This window comes from Naumovozyma dairenensis, chromosome 7 (genome assembly GCF_000227115.2).
Source record: "Naumovozyma dairenensis CBS 421 chromosome 7, complete genome".
Lineage (NCBI taxonomy): Eukaryota > Fungi > Ascomycota > Saccharomycetes > Saccharomycetales > Saccharomycetaceae > Naumovozyma > Naumovozyma dairenensis.
Genome location: NC_016485.2, coordinates 932,418 through 950,005, shown reverse-complemented (window position 1 = coordinate 950,005; position 17,588 = coordinate 932,418). Strand labels below are relative to the sequence as shown.

The 17,588-nt window shown below is 34.6% G+C and overlaps 9 protein-coding genes across 9 annotated transcripts; 4 read left to right on the top strand and 5 right to left on the bottom strand.

Moving 5' to 3' along the window:
- Nucleotides 1-487: 487 nt before the first annotated feature.
- SMF1 (divalent metal ion transporter SMF1) lies at nt 488-2,200 on the top strand (the record flags this gene model as incomplete). Its single annotated transcript, XM_003671370.2, has 1 exon — nt 488-2,200. The coding sequence occupies one exon, from the start codon at nt 488-490 to the stop codon at nt 2,198-2,200; it is 1,713 nt and encodes a 570-aa protein (XP_003671418.2).
- A 244-nt stretch (nt 2,201-2,444) lies between these two features.
- On the bottom strand, nt 2,445-4,268 carry HRP1 (Hrp1p; the record flags this gene model as incomplete). Its single annotated transcript, XM_003671369.2, has 1 exon — nt 2,445-4,268. The coding sequence occupies one exon, from the start codon at nt 4,266-4,268 to the stop codon at nt 2,445-2,447; it is 1,824 nt and encodes a 607-aa protein (XP_003671417.2).
- Nucleotides 4,269-5,070: 802 nt separating this feature from the next.
- TRM11 (tRNA (guanine-N2-)-methyltransferase) lies at nt 5,071-6,405 on the top strand (the record flags this gene model as incomplete). Its single annotated transcript, XM_003671368.2, has 1 exon — nt 5,071-6,405. The coding sequence occupies one exon, from the start codon at nt 5,071-5,073 to the stop codon at nt 6,403-6,405; it is 1,335 nt and encodes a 444-aa protein (XP_003671416.2).
- Nucleotides 6,406-6,820: 415 nt separating this feature from the next.
- On the bottom strand, nt 6,821-8,197 carry TRM13 (tRNA:m4X modification enzyme; the record flags this gene model as incomplete). The annotated part of the gene is made up of 1 exon (XM_003671367.2): nt 6,821-8,197. One exon carries the CDS (start codon nt 8,195-8,197, stop codon nt 6,821-6,823), a length of 1,377 nt encoding a protein of 458 aa, XP_003671415.2.
- A 1,794-nt stretch (nt 8,198-9,991) lies between these two features.
- Nucleotides 9,992-11,122, top strand: MDH2 (malate dehydrogenase MDH2; the record flags this gene model as incomplete). Its single annotated transcript, XM_003671366.2, has 1 exon — nt 9,992-11,122. One exon carries the CDS (start codon nt 9,992-9,994, stop codon nt 11,120-11,122), a length of 1,131 nt encoding a protein of 376 aa, XP_003671414.2.
- A 719-nt stretch (nt 11,123-11,841) lies between these two features.
- On the bottom strand, nt 11,842-12,054 carry RPL25 (60S ribosomal uL23 domain-containing protein; the record flags this gene model as incomplete). The annotated part of the gene is made up of 1 exon (XM_003671365.2): nt 11,842-12,054. One exon carries the CDS (start codon nt 12,052-12,054, stop codon nt 11,842-11,844), a length of 213 nt encoding a protein of 70 aa, XP_003671413.2.
- A 2,062-nt stretch (nt 12,055-14,116) lies between these two features.
- Nucleotides 14,117-15,241, top strand: YGK3 (serine/threonine protein kinase YGK3; the record flags this gene model as incomplete). Its single annotated transcript, XM_003671364.2, has 1 exon — nt 14,117-15,241. The coding sequence occupies one exon, from the start codon at nt 14,117-14,119 to the stop codon at nt 15,239-15,241; it is 1,125 nt and encodes a 374-aa protein (XP_003671412.2).
- A 427-nt stretch (nt 15,242-15,668) lies between these two features.
- VPS68 (Vps68p) lies at nt 15,669-16,214 on the bottom strand (the record flags this gene model as incomplete). The annotated part of the gene is made up of 1 exon (XM_003671363.2): nt 15,669-16,214. One exon carries the CDS (start codon nt 16,212-16,214, stop codon nt 15,669-15,671), a length of 546 nt encoding a protein of 181 aa, XP_003671411.2.
- A 420-nt stretch (nt 16,215-16,634) lies between these two features.
- NDAI0G03900 (uncharacterized protein) lies at nt 16,635-17,336 on the bottom strand (the record flags this gene model as incomplete). Its single annotated transcript, XM_003671362.2, has 1 exon — nt 16,635-17,336. The coding sequence occupies one exon, from the start codon at nt 17,334-17,336 to the stop codon at nt 16,635-16,637; it is 702 nt and encodes a 233-aa protein (XP_003671410.2).
- Nucleotides 17,337-17,588: the final 252 nt, after the last annotated feature.

Genomic DNA, 17,588 nt, shown 5'->3' with positions numbered 1-17,588 from the left:
ATTATGGTCATTTTTCAAACCATTATTGGTATTTTGATGTTTAAATAATAAACAATATATATATATATATATATCTGTATATGTATATATTCTCTACAAGCACAAGAAGCTCTTGGATGAACCGCGCTGTTTATTATTATCAGTGTCATTTTTATTGCTGGCGCCGCTACCGCGTGTGCAGGGCAAAATAAAATCAGGCCTCGAAAATGTGAGACGCGTAATTGAAACGCCATCTGCACGTATCCAAATTCTTGCTGTGGAACTCAGACTGTACAGAGCTCCTTCCCCTGTACTTTAGTAGACTAAATAAGACTTATCAAACTTAACATCCCAAGGCTCGAAGAAGCACCGCACTTATACCATCCAAAGAGTACCCAATGATCCCAAGCATCCAGTTATTGGTCACGTTAACGATTTGCTAATTCTGTTTCATCAACCTCGGAGTAAGCAGCAGCATTATTTTAACTTCCAAAATATAATAGAAAAAATGACAGTTGGAAGCTCTTCTCAACAAGTATCAAATGAACCTCATCTTCATAAGAGAAATGATAATGATTTAGAGGGTGACGATTGCAAAAATGCCATTTCAGAAAGTAAGCCGCATACCATTGCACAAACTGTATCAATATCCAGTAATGTTTCTCAGCAGAAGGTTTTCAAGAAACATATTCGAGTAAAAGATCACCTTTTAGAGGTCTTACGCAAATATATCCAATTTATAGGACCAGGTCTAATGGTCAGTGTCGCATATATTGATCCAGGTAATTACTCCACTGCTGTCAGCGCAGGTGCCTCTAACCAATTCTCATTGCTCTGTATTATTCTTTTATCTAATTTCATTGCGATTTTCTTACAATTATTATGTATCAAATTGGGTACTGTCACAGGTCTCGATTTATCAAGAGCTTGCCGAATGCATTTACCCAAATGGATGAACTATATCATTTATTTCTTTGCAGAATGCGCCATCATTGCAACTGATATTGCTGAAGTCATCGGTACCGCTATCGCATTAAATATCCTTATTAAAGTTCCATTACCGGCAGGTGTTGCCATTACCGTGGCTGATGTATTCATAATTATGTTCACTTATAAACCTGGTAGTTCATCGTTGAGGTTTGTTCGTTATTTCGAATACGGAGTCGCTGTCTTGGTTATAGGGGTTTGTATTTGTTTTTCTATCGAATTAGCTTATATACCTAAATCAACATCTGTCAGGAAAGTGTTCAGGGGATTCGTTCCATCTAGTCAAATGTTTCAACATAATGGTATGTATACTGCCATTTCTATTCTGGGGGCAACAGTTATGCCTCATTCTCTATTCTTGGGGTCCGGATTGGTTCAGCCAAGATTATTGGATTATGACGTTCAGCATGGTAACTATTCTTTAGTAGATGATAATAATGAAAAGAAAAATAAAGAAGAATTCTTAGATAAAAGATATTTCAATTATAGACCAACTTTAGATGCTATTAGATACTGTATGAAATATTCAATGGTTGAACTTGCCCTAACATTATTTACTATGGCACTATTCGTTAATTGTTCAATATTGATCATTGCTGGTGCCACTTTATATGATACACCAGGGGCTTCTGATGCAGACTTATTTGTCATTCATGATCTTCTTTCAAAGACGCTTGCCCCAGCAGCTGGAACAATTTTCATGTTAGCCTTACTGTTGAGTGGGCAATCTGCAGGTATCGTTTGTACAATGGCGGGTCAGATTGTCAGCGAAGGTCACATCGATTGGAAATTAATCCCATGGCAAAGAAGATTGGTCACAAGATCTATTTCTATGATTCCATGTTTATTTATCTCTATCTTCATTGGTAAAGAAGCCATGTCTAAGGCGTTGAACGCTTCACAAGTGGTATTGTCAATTGTCTTGCCATTTTTAGTAGCACCATTGATTTATTTTACATGTAATAAATCTATTATGAAGACAGAGATTGTACGTAAGAAAGGTACTGAACAAAACTCTAACATCGATACAGAAACAAGCGCTGATGTCGAAAGAGACACCGATGATATAGTACCAGCAGGTAGCAATGGCGATGAAGAAGAAGTTGACATCGTTTATATGGCGAATAATTGGATAATAACAATCATTGGGGTCATTATTTGGTTATTCTTGTCAATGTTGAACACATATGCCATTGTTCAACTAGGCCTTTCGCATGGTGATATAAGCGGCTGAGAAATCAACTGTCAAGTGGCTAATTTAGATTGCGTACATAAAACCATTATATGTTTAAGCTTTGTCAGGGAAGGCACTGTTAATTTTCAAAAAAGGAACTAGGAACGCTCGAGATGTAAAGAGTACATCTGAATAACTGTGTTGAAAAGCCTAGTATTTATTCCACAGAAAACCATACGTATTTTTAGCTACGATATATTAACATTACATAATCTATAGTCTCTGTACATATTATATGCATTCCTTAATACGGACGATACCCGTTCTTACGCTTATTGTATCCTCCTCCACGTCCACGATTTCCACGGTACCCACCACGATGTCCTCCATGGTAACCGCCACGACCACGGTCACGATCGCGATCGCGATCTTCATCACGTCCATACTTTCTATCCCTACCATTAGAATAATAATGACCACGGTCATTGTTACGTTGGTATTGATGATGTATCGTAGCTGTTGCAGTTGGGTCTCTCGGACCCTTTGGAAGATTCAGCAGCGGTGGCGAAGCTGGTGCCCTGGTTTTTTCTTCATCCGTTGTAGGGATGGATGGCTCTATAGTCACAGGTGCAGGCGCTGGTGCCGGTGCTGGTGCAGATTCTTCCCCAATTGTTTGAACATTAGAAGATGAATTTTCTTCATTATTTGCCTCTGATATTTCTGGTTGCGTAGATGGAGTTACGGAATCTGATGTTGGGGAACCTGACCCATCAGTTCCTTGAGGTATGGAAAATCCAGGCATCATCATGGCCATCTGCTGTTGATACATTTGTGAGTAGTCGATCCCTGTTTGTGCTTGCATTTGTTTATAGTAGTCCTGCATTCTTTGGTAATAATCAGTCATTGCTTGAGGGTTGAACATCGGATTAAAACCTGGCATCATTGGATTTTGATACATCTGACCCATCGGGTTCACCATCCCTGGCGTTGCCATAGGATTTGGAGTTAGCATCTGACTGTTTGAAGCATCCGCCGGTTTACCGTGTGAATGTCTCTGTTGTGCTCTCTTAACTTCTATTTGCTTGCCTTTAAAGTCTATATACTTATTTTGGCATACTTTGTCGACAGCATCTGCTGAGTCATAAGTTATAAAACCAAACCCTCTTGATCTACCAGTATCTTTATCTAACATTAATTGAGCGTCAATGATAGTCCCAAATTGGGCAAAAAATTCCTCAAATTCCTTTGGACGGACATCTGTACCGATACCGCCAACAAATATTTTACCGATTTTATCTTGTTCCTCTTTTGGAATTGATCTTTTTGGATCGATAACCTTACCATCCAATATATGTTGTGTTTTAACCACTTCGTCAACGCTCGATGGATGTTCGAAAGTTAAAAACCCAAAACCTCTAGATCTACCTGTTGCTCCATCCTTCATTATCTTCAACTCAATGACATTACCATACTTATTAAAATAATTCCGGAGACCATCTTCTGTTGTTTCCCAATTCAATCCACCTATAAACATTTTACAACTATCTTTTGAAATGTCAGCCTTAACATTTTGTTGTGGTTGTGGTGGTAACATAGCTGGTTGTTGATTTGGAAATCCTGGCATTGTTTGTTGAAATTGACCCCAGGGCATTCCCCCTGGTTGAGGGAAATTGTTACTATTGCCATTCACATTCGCGTCACCATTATTGTCATCCAAATTATTTGTGTGTGAAACCACAACATTATTAACAGGTGAAACTTCATTGTTATTATTAACATTATTAGTACTATCCAAATTCGTATTATTTGCAAAATTAGAATTATTATTATTACTATTATTATTATTATTAATATTATTAATATTATTACTATTTGTTGTAGATACTTGATTCATCTGAGATGATAACGCTTGCAAAGCATCTAAATGACTTGGTTGGTCCTTGTTACTTTGGCCAACTTGGTTGGTATCTTTATTCATTTCCAAAGCTTCCCCCGCCTTTTGGTCACCTTCCGGTCCTTCTTTCACCGTCTTTACATCTTTTTCACCATTAACTGAAGCCGTAATGACTGGGGTGCTATTCGTTTCTTCACCATAAATATCATTAAAATCTTCTTCGTCAGAACTCATCTTTGCGTGTTATATTATAGTATGGCCTTCTTGGTAAGATTAAGCCTGTTTCTTTGCAATGAACTTTCCGTATTATGAACGTGAAAAGGTCTTCTGATAGCTTTTATAAATATATTAACGATGACGATATAATCAATATATGGTACGCTTTAAAATTACTAACGAACAACTAAGCAGCTTTTTTCCTTTTCTCGCTGTTACCTTCTTCGGTTTAATTTTCAGCAGAGCTATGAGTTATTCCAATATGTAAGACCAACAATGAATTCCTGAGGACTTTCTACTGTAGCTTTCGATAAATTTGAAGTTTTCTTCGATGGAAGCTGAAACACTTGAACTTTTAAAATTGTGGTTTTTGCCTCTCTCCTTTTATACTGAATAGTCGTATCGATCACCCAGAGCTTTCTCCTTTTTTCCCTGCAGAGAAAAGAAAGAAAAAAGAAATTTCCACTCACTCCGGGTAATACCACCTTTTATATGGGGGCTAGAAGAAAACCCCATCACGGGTTTGTACAATAAGCCCTTTATTCCACCCCAAAAAATATAGGGCTGATAATAGGCAGTTTCTTTCGTTGGGCGGCTATGTAAAGTATTTATGAAAAATTGAAAATTGAGAGCGTTCTGAAAAATCTGAAAATTTTATCTTTCGAGATGAGATGGTATCAAATTGAAAAATTGGAGGTCTACTGTACATATATACATATATGTGGTCTGTTAAACAAAGGCATAAGGAGCAAAGGGACGCACCATCTATATACAAAATTGATATCTTTGCAAAACGACGATTTTTTTACATCATTCAGGAATGGCATCATCAATCGGCTCAAGAAATGGTACGAAAAAGAAGTATTTAGTATTTATGGTGCAAGTCCATACAAATTTTAGGAGAGCAGAATTAGAATCTTTAGCGGATCTATACAACATAAAAGACATTAATTTTGATAAGTATGATGATAATAGTCCTTTCTTTTTTGTTGAATTAGACAATGATCAGCAGGCAAAAGATTGGATTAAAAGATCTATCCTAACAAGAGCCATTTATGAATACTGGGGCGAAGGTAAAACTTATGATGGATTACATGAGTCAATCCAATCGCAATCGTTTTTCCCAGAATATAAAAAATTGTACGAAAATGATTCCTTTAAATTTGAATTTGATACTTACAGAGGAAATAGTAAAAGTAATAGAATAAAACAAATTGAAACATTTTCATACTTGGAATTTAAGGGTAAGATTGATATGAAGAATCCAAATCAAATTTTTACTGTCATTGAAGAATATAAACCAATCTCAGAGAATATTCCAGCAAAGGAACCAATTAATCTAATTTTCGGTAGATTGATACAGAAGGGGGATCGTTTAGCCATGGAAAAATATGATTTAAAGAAAAGACCTTATAAGGGAACAACAAGTTTTGAAGCTGAATTATCTTTAGTAAGTGCCAATATTGCTCAAGTCAAACCAGGCACTATTATGTATGACCCCTTTGCTGGTACTGGCTCTTTTTTGACTGCAGGTGGTCATTATGGAGCATTGGTTATCGGATCAGATATTGATGGAAGAATGATCAGAGGTAAAGGTGCATCACAAAATATAGGAGCTAATTTTAAATATTATGAGGAAAGTTCGAGATTTTTGGATGTCTTAACTATGGATTTTACACATAATTCTTTGAGATCTAATTTATGTATCGATACAATATTATGTGATCCTCCTTATGGAATTAGAGAAAGTATCAAAGTATTAGGTGCTCGAGACCCGGAAAGATTTGTAGGGAAAGAAAATGTAGAAATCGACGGTAAGAAAGCATTTTTACATCGTGACTATATTCCAACCAAGAAACCGTATGCTTTGGATGCTCTGTTGGATGACATTTTACAGTATTCTGCGGAAAGGTTGCCTATTGGTGGTAGATTGGCCTTTTGGATGCCAACAGCTAACGACGAAAATATTGAAACAATTGTGCCGTTACATTCTTGCCTTGAATTGAAGTACAATTGTACCCAAGAATTCAACAAATGGTCTAGAAGACTATTAGTATATATTAATAGAGGTCCAGGATTTGATGGGCCTACGAATAGCGGTATCAAGCGGTCGACAACAGCATTTAGAGACCGTTATTTCAGTCATTTTAGTTAATAAAAGTTTTGCTGATTAGGTAGTGTATTATATAGGGCATTTTTTAAAAGTTATGACCATAGTATATATTTCCTATTTTTGAGTTTTCATCTATAAAAGGACTTTCAACGGCTTATTCCCTAAAAAATCGTTTATTTATTTTTTTATTTCTGTCTTTACCTTTGGACGTATCGGAGCGAATTAGGCCGCCAATTTTATAAATTTGGAATAAGAAATAAACAAAAATAAAAAAACATTTCCTGTCGTTCTACTGCTATTATCAACCATTACTAAGTCGTTTTTAATGTTTTTTATGGTGATAATCAGAGAGATTTTTCGAATATCTATTATCTATTTTATAGTGTGATAGTCATTTCAACAAAAATACTATCACGGAAAGATAGCTATAACTTAATTAGATTCTGTTATTATTCTATCATTTCTTCGATACAAGTAAGACAATATTCTCAAGAGAAACATCACTGTGAACATATTTCACTAATTCTACAGTAAAATCATTGGCATTATTCAAATTTTTCTTTACCCAATTTTTCCTTCCTTCATCAATTATTCTTCTAGCTAGCAATCCAAATTGTTCCCTTTCTTTTAAAGTTATTGATTTATCGTCAGTAATTCTCACTACATCATGATCATTCATATCATCTCTTCTACCACAAGTAGCCCAGGAACACATTTTTTGTAAAGAATAGAAAAACTGATCATATGTAAACGTTTCATCATGTCCATATTTTTCCAAGAGACTATTAACGAAAACGGGATTTACATAATCGTTTGAATTACAAACGTGCCTACAACACATTGCAATACAAATGCCATCAAAATTAGATGGTGAAGACAAATCCTTACCAGTCAAAATATCACTATTTTGAATACATTTTAATGTCAAGTCTGTGGCAACACCACAAAGATGTTTTGAAATGGCCACATAGTTATTGTTATTTGGGAAACTTAATAATGGATCAAGTTTCAAATCACGTATATCTATTTTAACTCTTTTAATATCGGGAACATTCATTTTTTCCCCCGACTTCTTATTTTTATTAGAAATCCATTCTACATAGTCATCTAATATCTTTTTATCAAATTTCATTCTATTTGATGCTCTATCTATGAAGATGAAATTAGATGTTTGAGGCTCTACATCTGTTGAATCAATATCATTGTTATTTTCACATAATACCACTTGGTTAACGTATCTTGAGAATTCAGCTCTACCTGAACCAAATTCAATAAAATTTGGATTATTTCTGAACATTTTTTTATCTATCATATGTTGAATTAAAGAAGATTGTTGAATGGCATGTTTTTTATTGGTTAATAATTTAAACCTATTTTCTTCCATGAATTTATTTGATTTTTCAATTAGTGGCATTTCATCAAAGAGATTGGATTTTGAGATTTCTTCTAATATTGAAATTGTTTCCATTATCCATTTATTTCTTGATGTTTCAGTAATTTCTAATTTTGATTGCTCTTTATGAGGATGATGATCACCGTTGATATCAATTGAATAATATGGTTTTCCATCATTTGAATGTTTTAATTTGGTTTTATTACATTTTTTCAAATGTTTTTCTAATTGAGATTTTTTCACAGTATGGTTTGGATCTAATGGGCATGGGATTCTTTGATCATTATTCTTTTCATTGTCATGCACTTTGCTCTCATTATTATTATTGTTATTATTATGAACGGCATTACCTTGTTTTTTTTTCCATATATTTAAATGTTCTGTACAGTATTGTTCACCATTCCTTCTTGTCATTCCACATCTTCTTCTTTTCTTTTCCATATAGTATTCACATTGTAATCTTTCATGAATTTTTGGTAATGTATCATTTATTTTTGTTTTTTCAAATCTGGCTCGTTATCTTTGATTAACGAAATGGCAGTCATTTTTATTATTTAATATATTAGTTTTGCCGTTGTAATATGATGAGTTACGGTAAAGTGAGTATGTCGTTTTTTACTCTATGATAATTGCCGACATGATGGATTATCTACTTATAATATTTCATCTAAAAACTAGTTTGGGTTGCGATGAGTTACGAATAATTTTTCAAACGGTTTTATATTTTTTTTTTCACGTGCGTTTTTCCATTAAGGAGGGTAAGAGTATTAATCTCAGAATGAATATTATATATATCCATTGCGTTAGTGCGTAACCTCAAGTGATTCCATAAAATATAGACGACAATGCCTACAGGGGGGGCAGCCATAAATGTACACCAATATATAAATGAGTAAAGAATTTCCTCATCATTCCCTCTTCTATGCACTGAAACCTAAAAACTTTTTTAACACGATAAGATTATATTATACAGAGATCGGACGCGTAAGGAGCCACAATTACGTACGATTAAGGCTGCAGCGAGCCAGTAGTAATCGAAATTATACATTTTTGTGGGATCTTATTATGAAATCTGTTGGATGCAACTTTCGTTAATTTTCAATAAATAAATTAAATACTCATGGTGGAAGGTATATTGAATGTATTACGGACATAATAGATGAGATATAATTTACATACGTATGTACGTATGTCTGGTGTGTTCCAGCACTTTACCTATTATCGAGATTTGCTTTTTCAGGCAGAACCTTTGCCAGATAATTAAGCAATCAATCAATCAATAAAATAAAATATAGTGAACTGTGAACAGAATTGTTTGTTTGTTTGATTGTCTGATGTCCTGCCTTGTTTTGTAACATATGAAAAAAATGAGTCAATGTGTCGAGAGATAATAGTTAGCCGCCGAGCTTCCCAGTAAAATGCTCGTGGACATGCCCGCTCAATGCGTACGTAGGTACGTTTATTTATGGCTTTCTCAATTTGATTTGAATCCTCGCCATCGATCCGGTGCCGTTGCCGGTGCCGGTTCCCGGGAAAAAAATAATAGCATGTACCAATTTGAGAAAGATTGGGTTGCAGGAGGAGTGGTTGTCGACTTGTCAACTACGTACCGTTCCCTGTGTGCGTTCCATGCGCACAACCTGCCACGACCATTTAGCAAGGAGGGAAAACGTTCCATTTGTCCGTTCGAAAATTGGAATGAGTCTTCGTGAACATCCTCACACCGCACCATGCGGGAATCTCCGGCTCATTTAATTAGGATAAATAGAAGAATAATTGGGGTCCGTGTTGCTCTTTGTACGGCCGTTTCTCTCCTCTTTGGGGAACCGGATTTTTCCAAATTATTTCCACAGTGTACTTACCGTACGTATTTTCTCCAGTTTGTGTGTTAAGTCAACAGGATTTTTCTTCCCAATTGAGAGGAGCGAAGCAACTTGTTAAGGTGGGAAAGAGGCAGATACCCATTACAAACGTAGGCTACTCGAGCAAAAAGAGGCTAAAACACAGAACAAGGTTATGTATGTTTGATATATAAGCATCTGTCTTTATTGAATCGATTACTTCAATCAAGAAACTTATATATATTCATATTTTTTGCTTTCTGTACTGTTTTCTACAAGCTTTGTTTCCCATATCCCTCTTTTTAACACACAGACAAAAAGTTCTTATACAAAACTCTAACACAAGTGCAGTTATAAAATAAAATAAAATAAAATCAAGTAAAGTAAAATAAATATGCCTCACCCAATAAATCCAGCTTTACAACCAAATACTCTAAAGATCTCCATCTTGGGTGCCGCAGGTGGTATCGGCCAGTCATTATCGTTATTACTGAAAACTCAATTACATTTCCCATTGAAGACAAATTCAACTCAAAGAGATAAAAATCATATCCATTTAGCATTATACGATGTCAATGAAGATGCCATTAATGGTGTCGTCGCTGATTTGTCTCATATTGACACCCCTGTGTCCATTTCCAATCATTCTCCTGCTACAGGTATCAAAGATTGTTTAATGAATTCATCTTTAGTCATCATTCCTGCTGGGATGCCAAGAAAACCAGGTATGAATCGTGAAGATCTTTTCAATATTAACGCTAAAATCATGTCCAATTTGACTGATGATATCGCTAAATATTGTGATCTTTCTAAAGTGTTTGTATTGATCATCTCAAACCCTGTTAATTCATTAGTGCCAGTTATGGTCAATAGATTATGGCATAAACATCAAGATGTCTCAAAGAATACTCACATTGAAAGAAGAATCATGGGTGTCACTAAATTAGATATCGTTAGAGCAAAGACTTTCTTACATGAAGTTACCATCGATGCTGATATTACTCCAAGATCGAATGATATGCCTGATGTACCAGTTATCGGTGGTCATTCTGGTGAAACTATTATGCCATTGTTCTCTCAATCAAGATCCTATAAATCCTTAGATAAGGATCAATTGGCATATTTGATTCATCGTGTACAATATGGTGGTGACGAAGTCGTTAAGGCCAAGAATGGTCTAGGTAGTGCCACTTTATCAATGGCTCATGCAGGTTTTAAAGTCGTTAATAAATTTGTCTCCTTATTGTTAGGTAACGTATCTGAAATCCATGGGATTTGTTACGTCTCTTTATTAGATTCTGAAGGTCATCCAACTGCAATGGGTATGGAAAAATTATTACCTTTAATTGATAATTGTGCCTTCTTCTCTATCCCAATGACAATCACCAAGAAAGGTGTTACTTCTGTAGATTATGATATCGTTGATAGAATGGATGATCATGAACGTAATGAAATGTTACCTTTATGTTTACCAAAATTAAAGAAAAGTGTAGAAACTGGTTCCAAATTCGCTATTGAGAACTAAGTTGAAAAAATTTTTTCTACATTATTCCATACTTTCTTTCTTTCATCCATCCTCTACTAACGACATTCGAAGATAAAAAAACAACAACAGAACAAAATAAACTAATTCAAGTATAAAAATTTCAAAAGAAAATACTCAAATATTCTTATTCATTACATTTCAAAACATCATTTTTTTCTCTCTCTCATTCCTGTTCACATTCACAGATAGCTGGTAAAAGTTACTATTATTAATATTCATCCTTTTCATTCATAACTAAAAAAATTAGTTAAATATTATTTCGAATTAACCATCCAGCAACAAAAAAATCCATAAAAACTTACAAGTATATATAATATACCTCCTACATATACCTTTGTATATAATTTAAAACCCCATTACTCTCAATTTTTTTTTCTTTCTTCACTTGCTTCTGTCGTTATAAATTCCATGTAACGTTACGTAATAGTATACGGTGCTCTTACTGAAGTTAACGTCACGTTAGATGTATCATGTATTCTAGCTAGAGAATATCCTATTATATATATGTATCGACTCTTCTACTTCGGACTCATTAACAATGCTCTTATAAAGAGAAAAAAATGTAATACACAAAAGAAAAAGACAATATATAAAAGATAAGGAAATGATTATTCTTTAATTAGATTAGATTAGATTAAAATTCGATTAAGATTAAACATAAATTTACATTGGGTTAGATTAGATTAGATTAAATTCAATTAAATGTAACCGATTCTGTTAGCAATGTCTAAAGCATCGTAATCAGCTGTCAATCTAACGTAAGCCTTCTTAGTACCATTTGGTCTAACTAAAGTGTTAACAGATAAGACATCAACTTCATATAATTCCTTAACAGCCTTCTTGATTTGATACTTGTTAGATTTCATGGAAACTTGGAAAACTAAAGTGTTACCATCTTCAACTTTCTTCATGGCAGTTTCAGAAGTGATTGGTTGTTCAATAACTTTGTATGAATCTAATCTGTTGTAATGAGGAACAGCTTTAGAAGCATATTTTGGAGATCTAGCCAACTTTAAAGTCTTTGGTAATCTGAAAGTAGCAGAGGTTCTAACTTTCAAAGCCTTCTTACCATTGGTACCTTTGACAACAGCCTTCTTGGCAGCAGTAGCTTTAGCTATTTATAAATTGATTGAAAAATGAAGTTCCAAAAGCTTGTTAGTAAAAAAGAAACAAATAACGTTTGTTTTGAAGCAATAGATCAATGAAGGAATTCTTCAACAATGCGATAATGGTACAGAACAACGATTCTTTCTATTTATCTTAAACAACAACCCCATAAAGAGTGTAGCTTGTTCTTAGTTTATTATTAGCAGTTCTCTTGTATAGTTTTTCTGATCGTCCATACCACTTGTGTTATCGTATATTATATTTATTCACCATCTATTTCTTTTATCGGAGGCTCCTTCAATAGTTTGTTTGAAATTTATTATTCCTTTGACTTTTTTTATACTATCGTCATGTCTCGACTTTCATCTTTTCTTCATCTTCGTTGATATCTCTATTAACTTTCTCATTTTTTAAATTTTAACATACCAGATGGAGCCATTTTTTCGTATATTCGTTGTACCTTGTATTTGGAAATGAAGAAGCTTTCCAACTATTAAAAAACTACTAGTTTTAATCAATTTACTATATCAAGATACCTTATTCAATATAATTATCTACCTACCTACTTACCTTACTCTAGTCTGTACAGGGTAAACCACTCTACGCTACTACGCACACTACCCAACAATCCATGCCTACTTGCTCGAATCGGTACATCCTCTACCTTTGGAACCATCTCGCTTTCACAGTCTGGTACTCAGCCCAGACTCCAAAAGGAAACTTGAAACCTGTAGACGGAAAAACCTTTCTCTCGGGCTCAGAAAACTAGAGGGACACAATGTAATCTCATCTGCCAAAAAATTTACCTACGCACCGCCAGTCGGTTTCTTTCTTTGGAATTTCTCCTTCTTACAACACCAATACATTTTTTTAAATTTTTGATAAACATCCGTACATACCACTGAAAACGAAAAAGGCGGTCATAAGAAAATGAGATTGAGAACTTATTTCAACTGGATCGCCTTGTACGCATCGGCCCCAAGAGGCAGTCCCTAGCGCTTAGTGAACAGTTGTATAGGCTTCATTCGTTTCTAGACGAATTCCCAATGAAGTTATGGAAAACCAATCTTGAATATGGGTTAACCAGAGCATTCTACGAATATACGGCAAATCCTGAGAACTCTTTAGAAGTAATGGCTGGAAATAGGTTGCCGTAATGAGTAGACCGATCCCGATACTCTCTTTGATACCATTTGAATCTTCGTTTGGATTTCAAACCATCAATGCCTGGGTGTCTACTCCATATTTACTGTCGCCTCCCTCCTGTATGTCAACTTGTGTCATCATTTCACACGGCCAAAAACGTCAAATTTCTAACGAGAAGCGCGAACATTTGACGTCCTCAAAACACCGTTACAGCCTCTTTGTGCGGATCTACCTCTGTTTTCATGCAAAGGGCACATACTTGTACGTACATACAATATTCAAGAGAAATGTTGTTTGAGAACCAAAGTTTATCTAAGAGAGAAAACGCCACTGAAGGAGGGAAGGAAGAATTACGAAACGTATCAAAGGTAACATAAGGAAAACTAAGTAAAGAGTTTGAATATCACAAAACAGGTTCAATCCCGAGTATACGTACATAAACAATAGCAGTAACAACGATTCTGTTAATACGAAGGTCATCGGCCTCAAAAAACACAACGCTTCATTGTCAATTCATTTACTTCTACGATCCCAGTTTTATCTAAGGATTTTTGTGCACAATAAACAAACAAGAACCGCGTCGAATCCTTAATTGTACATATCATTTACAATACAATCCCAGTAGTACAACAGAGGCAGAATTTCAATTAGCGATTTAAAAATAGTACAGTGCCATACTACTACGAGTAATAAATAATAACTAATAAAAAATCAAGGAGGATGTCTATGGATTCTGGAAGTAATTCCGTCGAAAAGAGCAATGAATTCATCGCTGATGATGTCACTTCAAATAGATCCAATACTGTAAGGAGAATGTTAATTCAAGAATACAGGAAAATTGGTAGAGGTGCATTCGGTACAGTAGTGCAGGCGTATATTACACCAAATAAAGAAAATTGGTATGGTCCGTTTGCTATTAAAAAAGTTCCTGCTCAAACAGAATATAAATCAAGAGAATTAGAAATCCTTAGAATCACAAATCATCCGAATGTTGTCAAATTGGAATATTTTTTTACACATGTATCTCCACAAGATCATAAGGTTTATCAACATTTAGCAATGGAATGTCTACCAGAAACTTTACAAATTGAAATTAGCCGATATGCTCATAATAAATTGGAATTAGCTTTGAAACATGTTAAACTCTATAGTTATCAAATTGCAAGAGGGATGTTGTATTTACATGCATTGGGAATTTGTCATCGTGATATAAAACCTTCAAATATATTAGTAGATCCAAGTACAGGTGTCTTAAAGATTTGTGATTTTGGTTCTGCTAAAAGATTGGAACCAAATCAACCATCAATTAGTTATATTTGTTCAAGATTTTATAGAGCTCCAGAATTAATCCTTGGATGTACTCAATATACAACAAAAGTTGACATTTGGGGGCTTGGATGTGTCATCGGTGAAATGCTTATGGGGAAAGCTATCTTCCAAGGTCAAGACCCACTTTTACAATTACGTGAAATTGCTAAATTATTAGGACCTCCAGATAAAAAATTCATTTTTTTCTCAAATCCAGGTTATGATGGTCCATTATACTCGAAACCTTTGTTTTCTGGAACATCAAAGGAACGTTTTGAAAAATATTTTGGTCATGCTGGTCCTGATGGAATTGATTTATTAACGAAAGTCTTAGTTTATTCTCCAGAAATAAGACTCTCTCCAAGACGTATACTAAATCATAGCTTTTTTGATGATTTGCTAAAAGAACAATATTTCTTCCCAAGAGATTCCACTCAACCTGTTCGTTTACCAAATTTATTTGATTTCAGTGAATTTGAGTTAAAAATATTGGGAGAATGGGGTAATAAATTCACAAAACAACCTGAAGATCATTAAAAAAGAAAATGGAGGGAAAACTATAACTAAACAAAGCACTACGATGCAAATCATTTTAATTAAAAAGAGAAGGAAAAGTTTTTGTTTCGGAAGAGTAATTACATAGAACGCACTGATTTTATGTTAACTAATAATACATACATACATACATATACTCTTGCATAGACAATATGCCTAATTTAAATAATTTGTAATAACCATAGGTGGGCAGTTAATCTGCTTGATGGAAAAAGTAATTAAAGATAATTTTTGAAAACAGTTTGTAATCATTCCTATTATTATTTTTAAAGTATACGTAATAAATGTACATACATATATATCTTTTCCCTCTGAGTGCTATTTCATATATGTACCTAGGAGTTGCCATACCCTATCGTAAAATGAAGTAATTTTTGGATGAATGGATACACACAATTGTGGTTTCTTCCTATAAGGTCAGAGAGTAAGAGTATTCATCTTCCATATTTTGAGCAATCCAAAGAACAACACAACTTAGCAATATAAAGATATTTCCCAAAACATTATTCACACCCATTCCAACAGTTGGATAACTTGTGTAATCTTTTACTAAAAATTTAATAATTAATACAACAATTGATCCAGATAAACCGCCAGCTAGCAGAGCAAACCCACAAAATAATACGGATCTTGCTTGCCATGCCATATTGGAGTCAACATCTCCAAATGATGAACCACCTTCACTATTTAATGCTCCTTGAAGTAAACGGTTTTTTTCAATAGAATTCACAATTAACATCCCAAACGTACTACAAAGAAATGGAATCCAGTCTATAAATGTCACATGAACATCTGATGCATTGGAATATTTGGAATAAAGGACTGCATCTAGGAAGACCCAGAAACCTAAAGCGTAGAAAATACCAGATAAATAAACTCCAAATGTCCTTATCCCATGGAATGTAGGTAATTTGAATGGTAGACGAAATAGTCTATCGTTATGATCAGTGTCCATTGTATAATTATAGTTTTTTTTTTGTTTCTCAAGATTACTTTTTCTTGTTATGCGCCCATCTCACTCGTAAAAGGGGTCTTTCTTTAACCCATATTCAACACAAGAAATCTGTCAGTACGTACATATTTAGCTTGGCTATATAGAGATTCCTTTAAATTTTGCGCACTTTCAAAAACTTCAACACATCCCTACACCACACTGAACCTTACTAGATATCATATTCTTTCATTTGATATATATCAAACAGCCGACAACGACAGGGTCGGTAAATGAATTTATAAGCTTATATTTGAATATTAATAATGATGATAGTATTAGAGAATAATTGTTTTCTTGCTCTCTTCTAATTAATAAAACTTCGAACCTCTTACTAACGATACTAGCTACCAACCATTGTATCTGCATCTCTGTACCATTAGTTCACAAGGGAGAACCGGCTGATATGTTTCCTCTGGATGATACACTGTAAATATCACGCACATAATCATTAAAGTATGGAGAGGAATTCTTATTATTGGATGTGTCTTCTGACATCAGCATCGAGGAAACATAATGTGATGTATTACAATCATCAGAGTTTATTATTGGGTCGTATTCAAGATCTTCTAGCCTCCGGGGAGCTTTTAATATAAACTTCATTTTTTTAAGCTCTTCAAGAGCTCCATTTTCTGCTTTAACTGGATTGTTACTCCTCGACAAGGGTCTGTGATCCCAGTAATCACTGTTATATTCTCGTGAATCAGGAGGAACGGATAAATAATTTCTATCTAATGGCAATTTATATCTTCCATTATAACTTTCTTTCTCTTGTAATATTCTTTTCTTTGAAAATCCTTGAGATTTATACTTATTCCTTCCAACTCCTTTTCTAGACATGAGATCCCACATCGAATACCCAGGCGAGCTTGTAATGCCAGATGAAGCCGATGTCGTGGGTTGTACAGGAGGTACAACACAGAGGAGCGGCCAAAATGGATGATTTTTGGCGGGCATTTGTTTATCTTCAAGTTTTCTATTCTTCACGGTTCCTTTCTGGATCTTACCCAGGCGAACCCTTATTTTGCGGGAGAGTTGAGCCATCTTTGCTCTTTCTAGAATCTTATAATTAAGATTTTGCTCCATTTCTAGAAATTGATTTTCTTTTCCTTCAAGAAGGTCAATTGGTCTTGGTGCTACATTCGTTTTCACTAGGAGATCCCTCAATAGCCTAAATAAATGGAGATCCCTCTTTCCCTCTTTTTAGAGATGACTTCCTTGCTCATAAGCGGCATAAAAGATTGATGCTGCGTAATTTCTTACAGTTCGGAGTTTTCAAGCGTCATATAATAAACTCAAAAAAACAAACAAACTCGAACATCGAGAAAAACCTGAGGA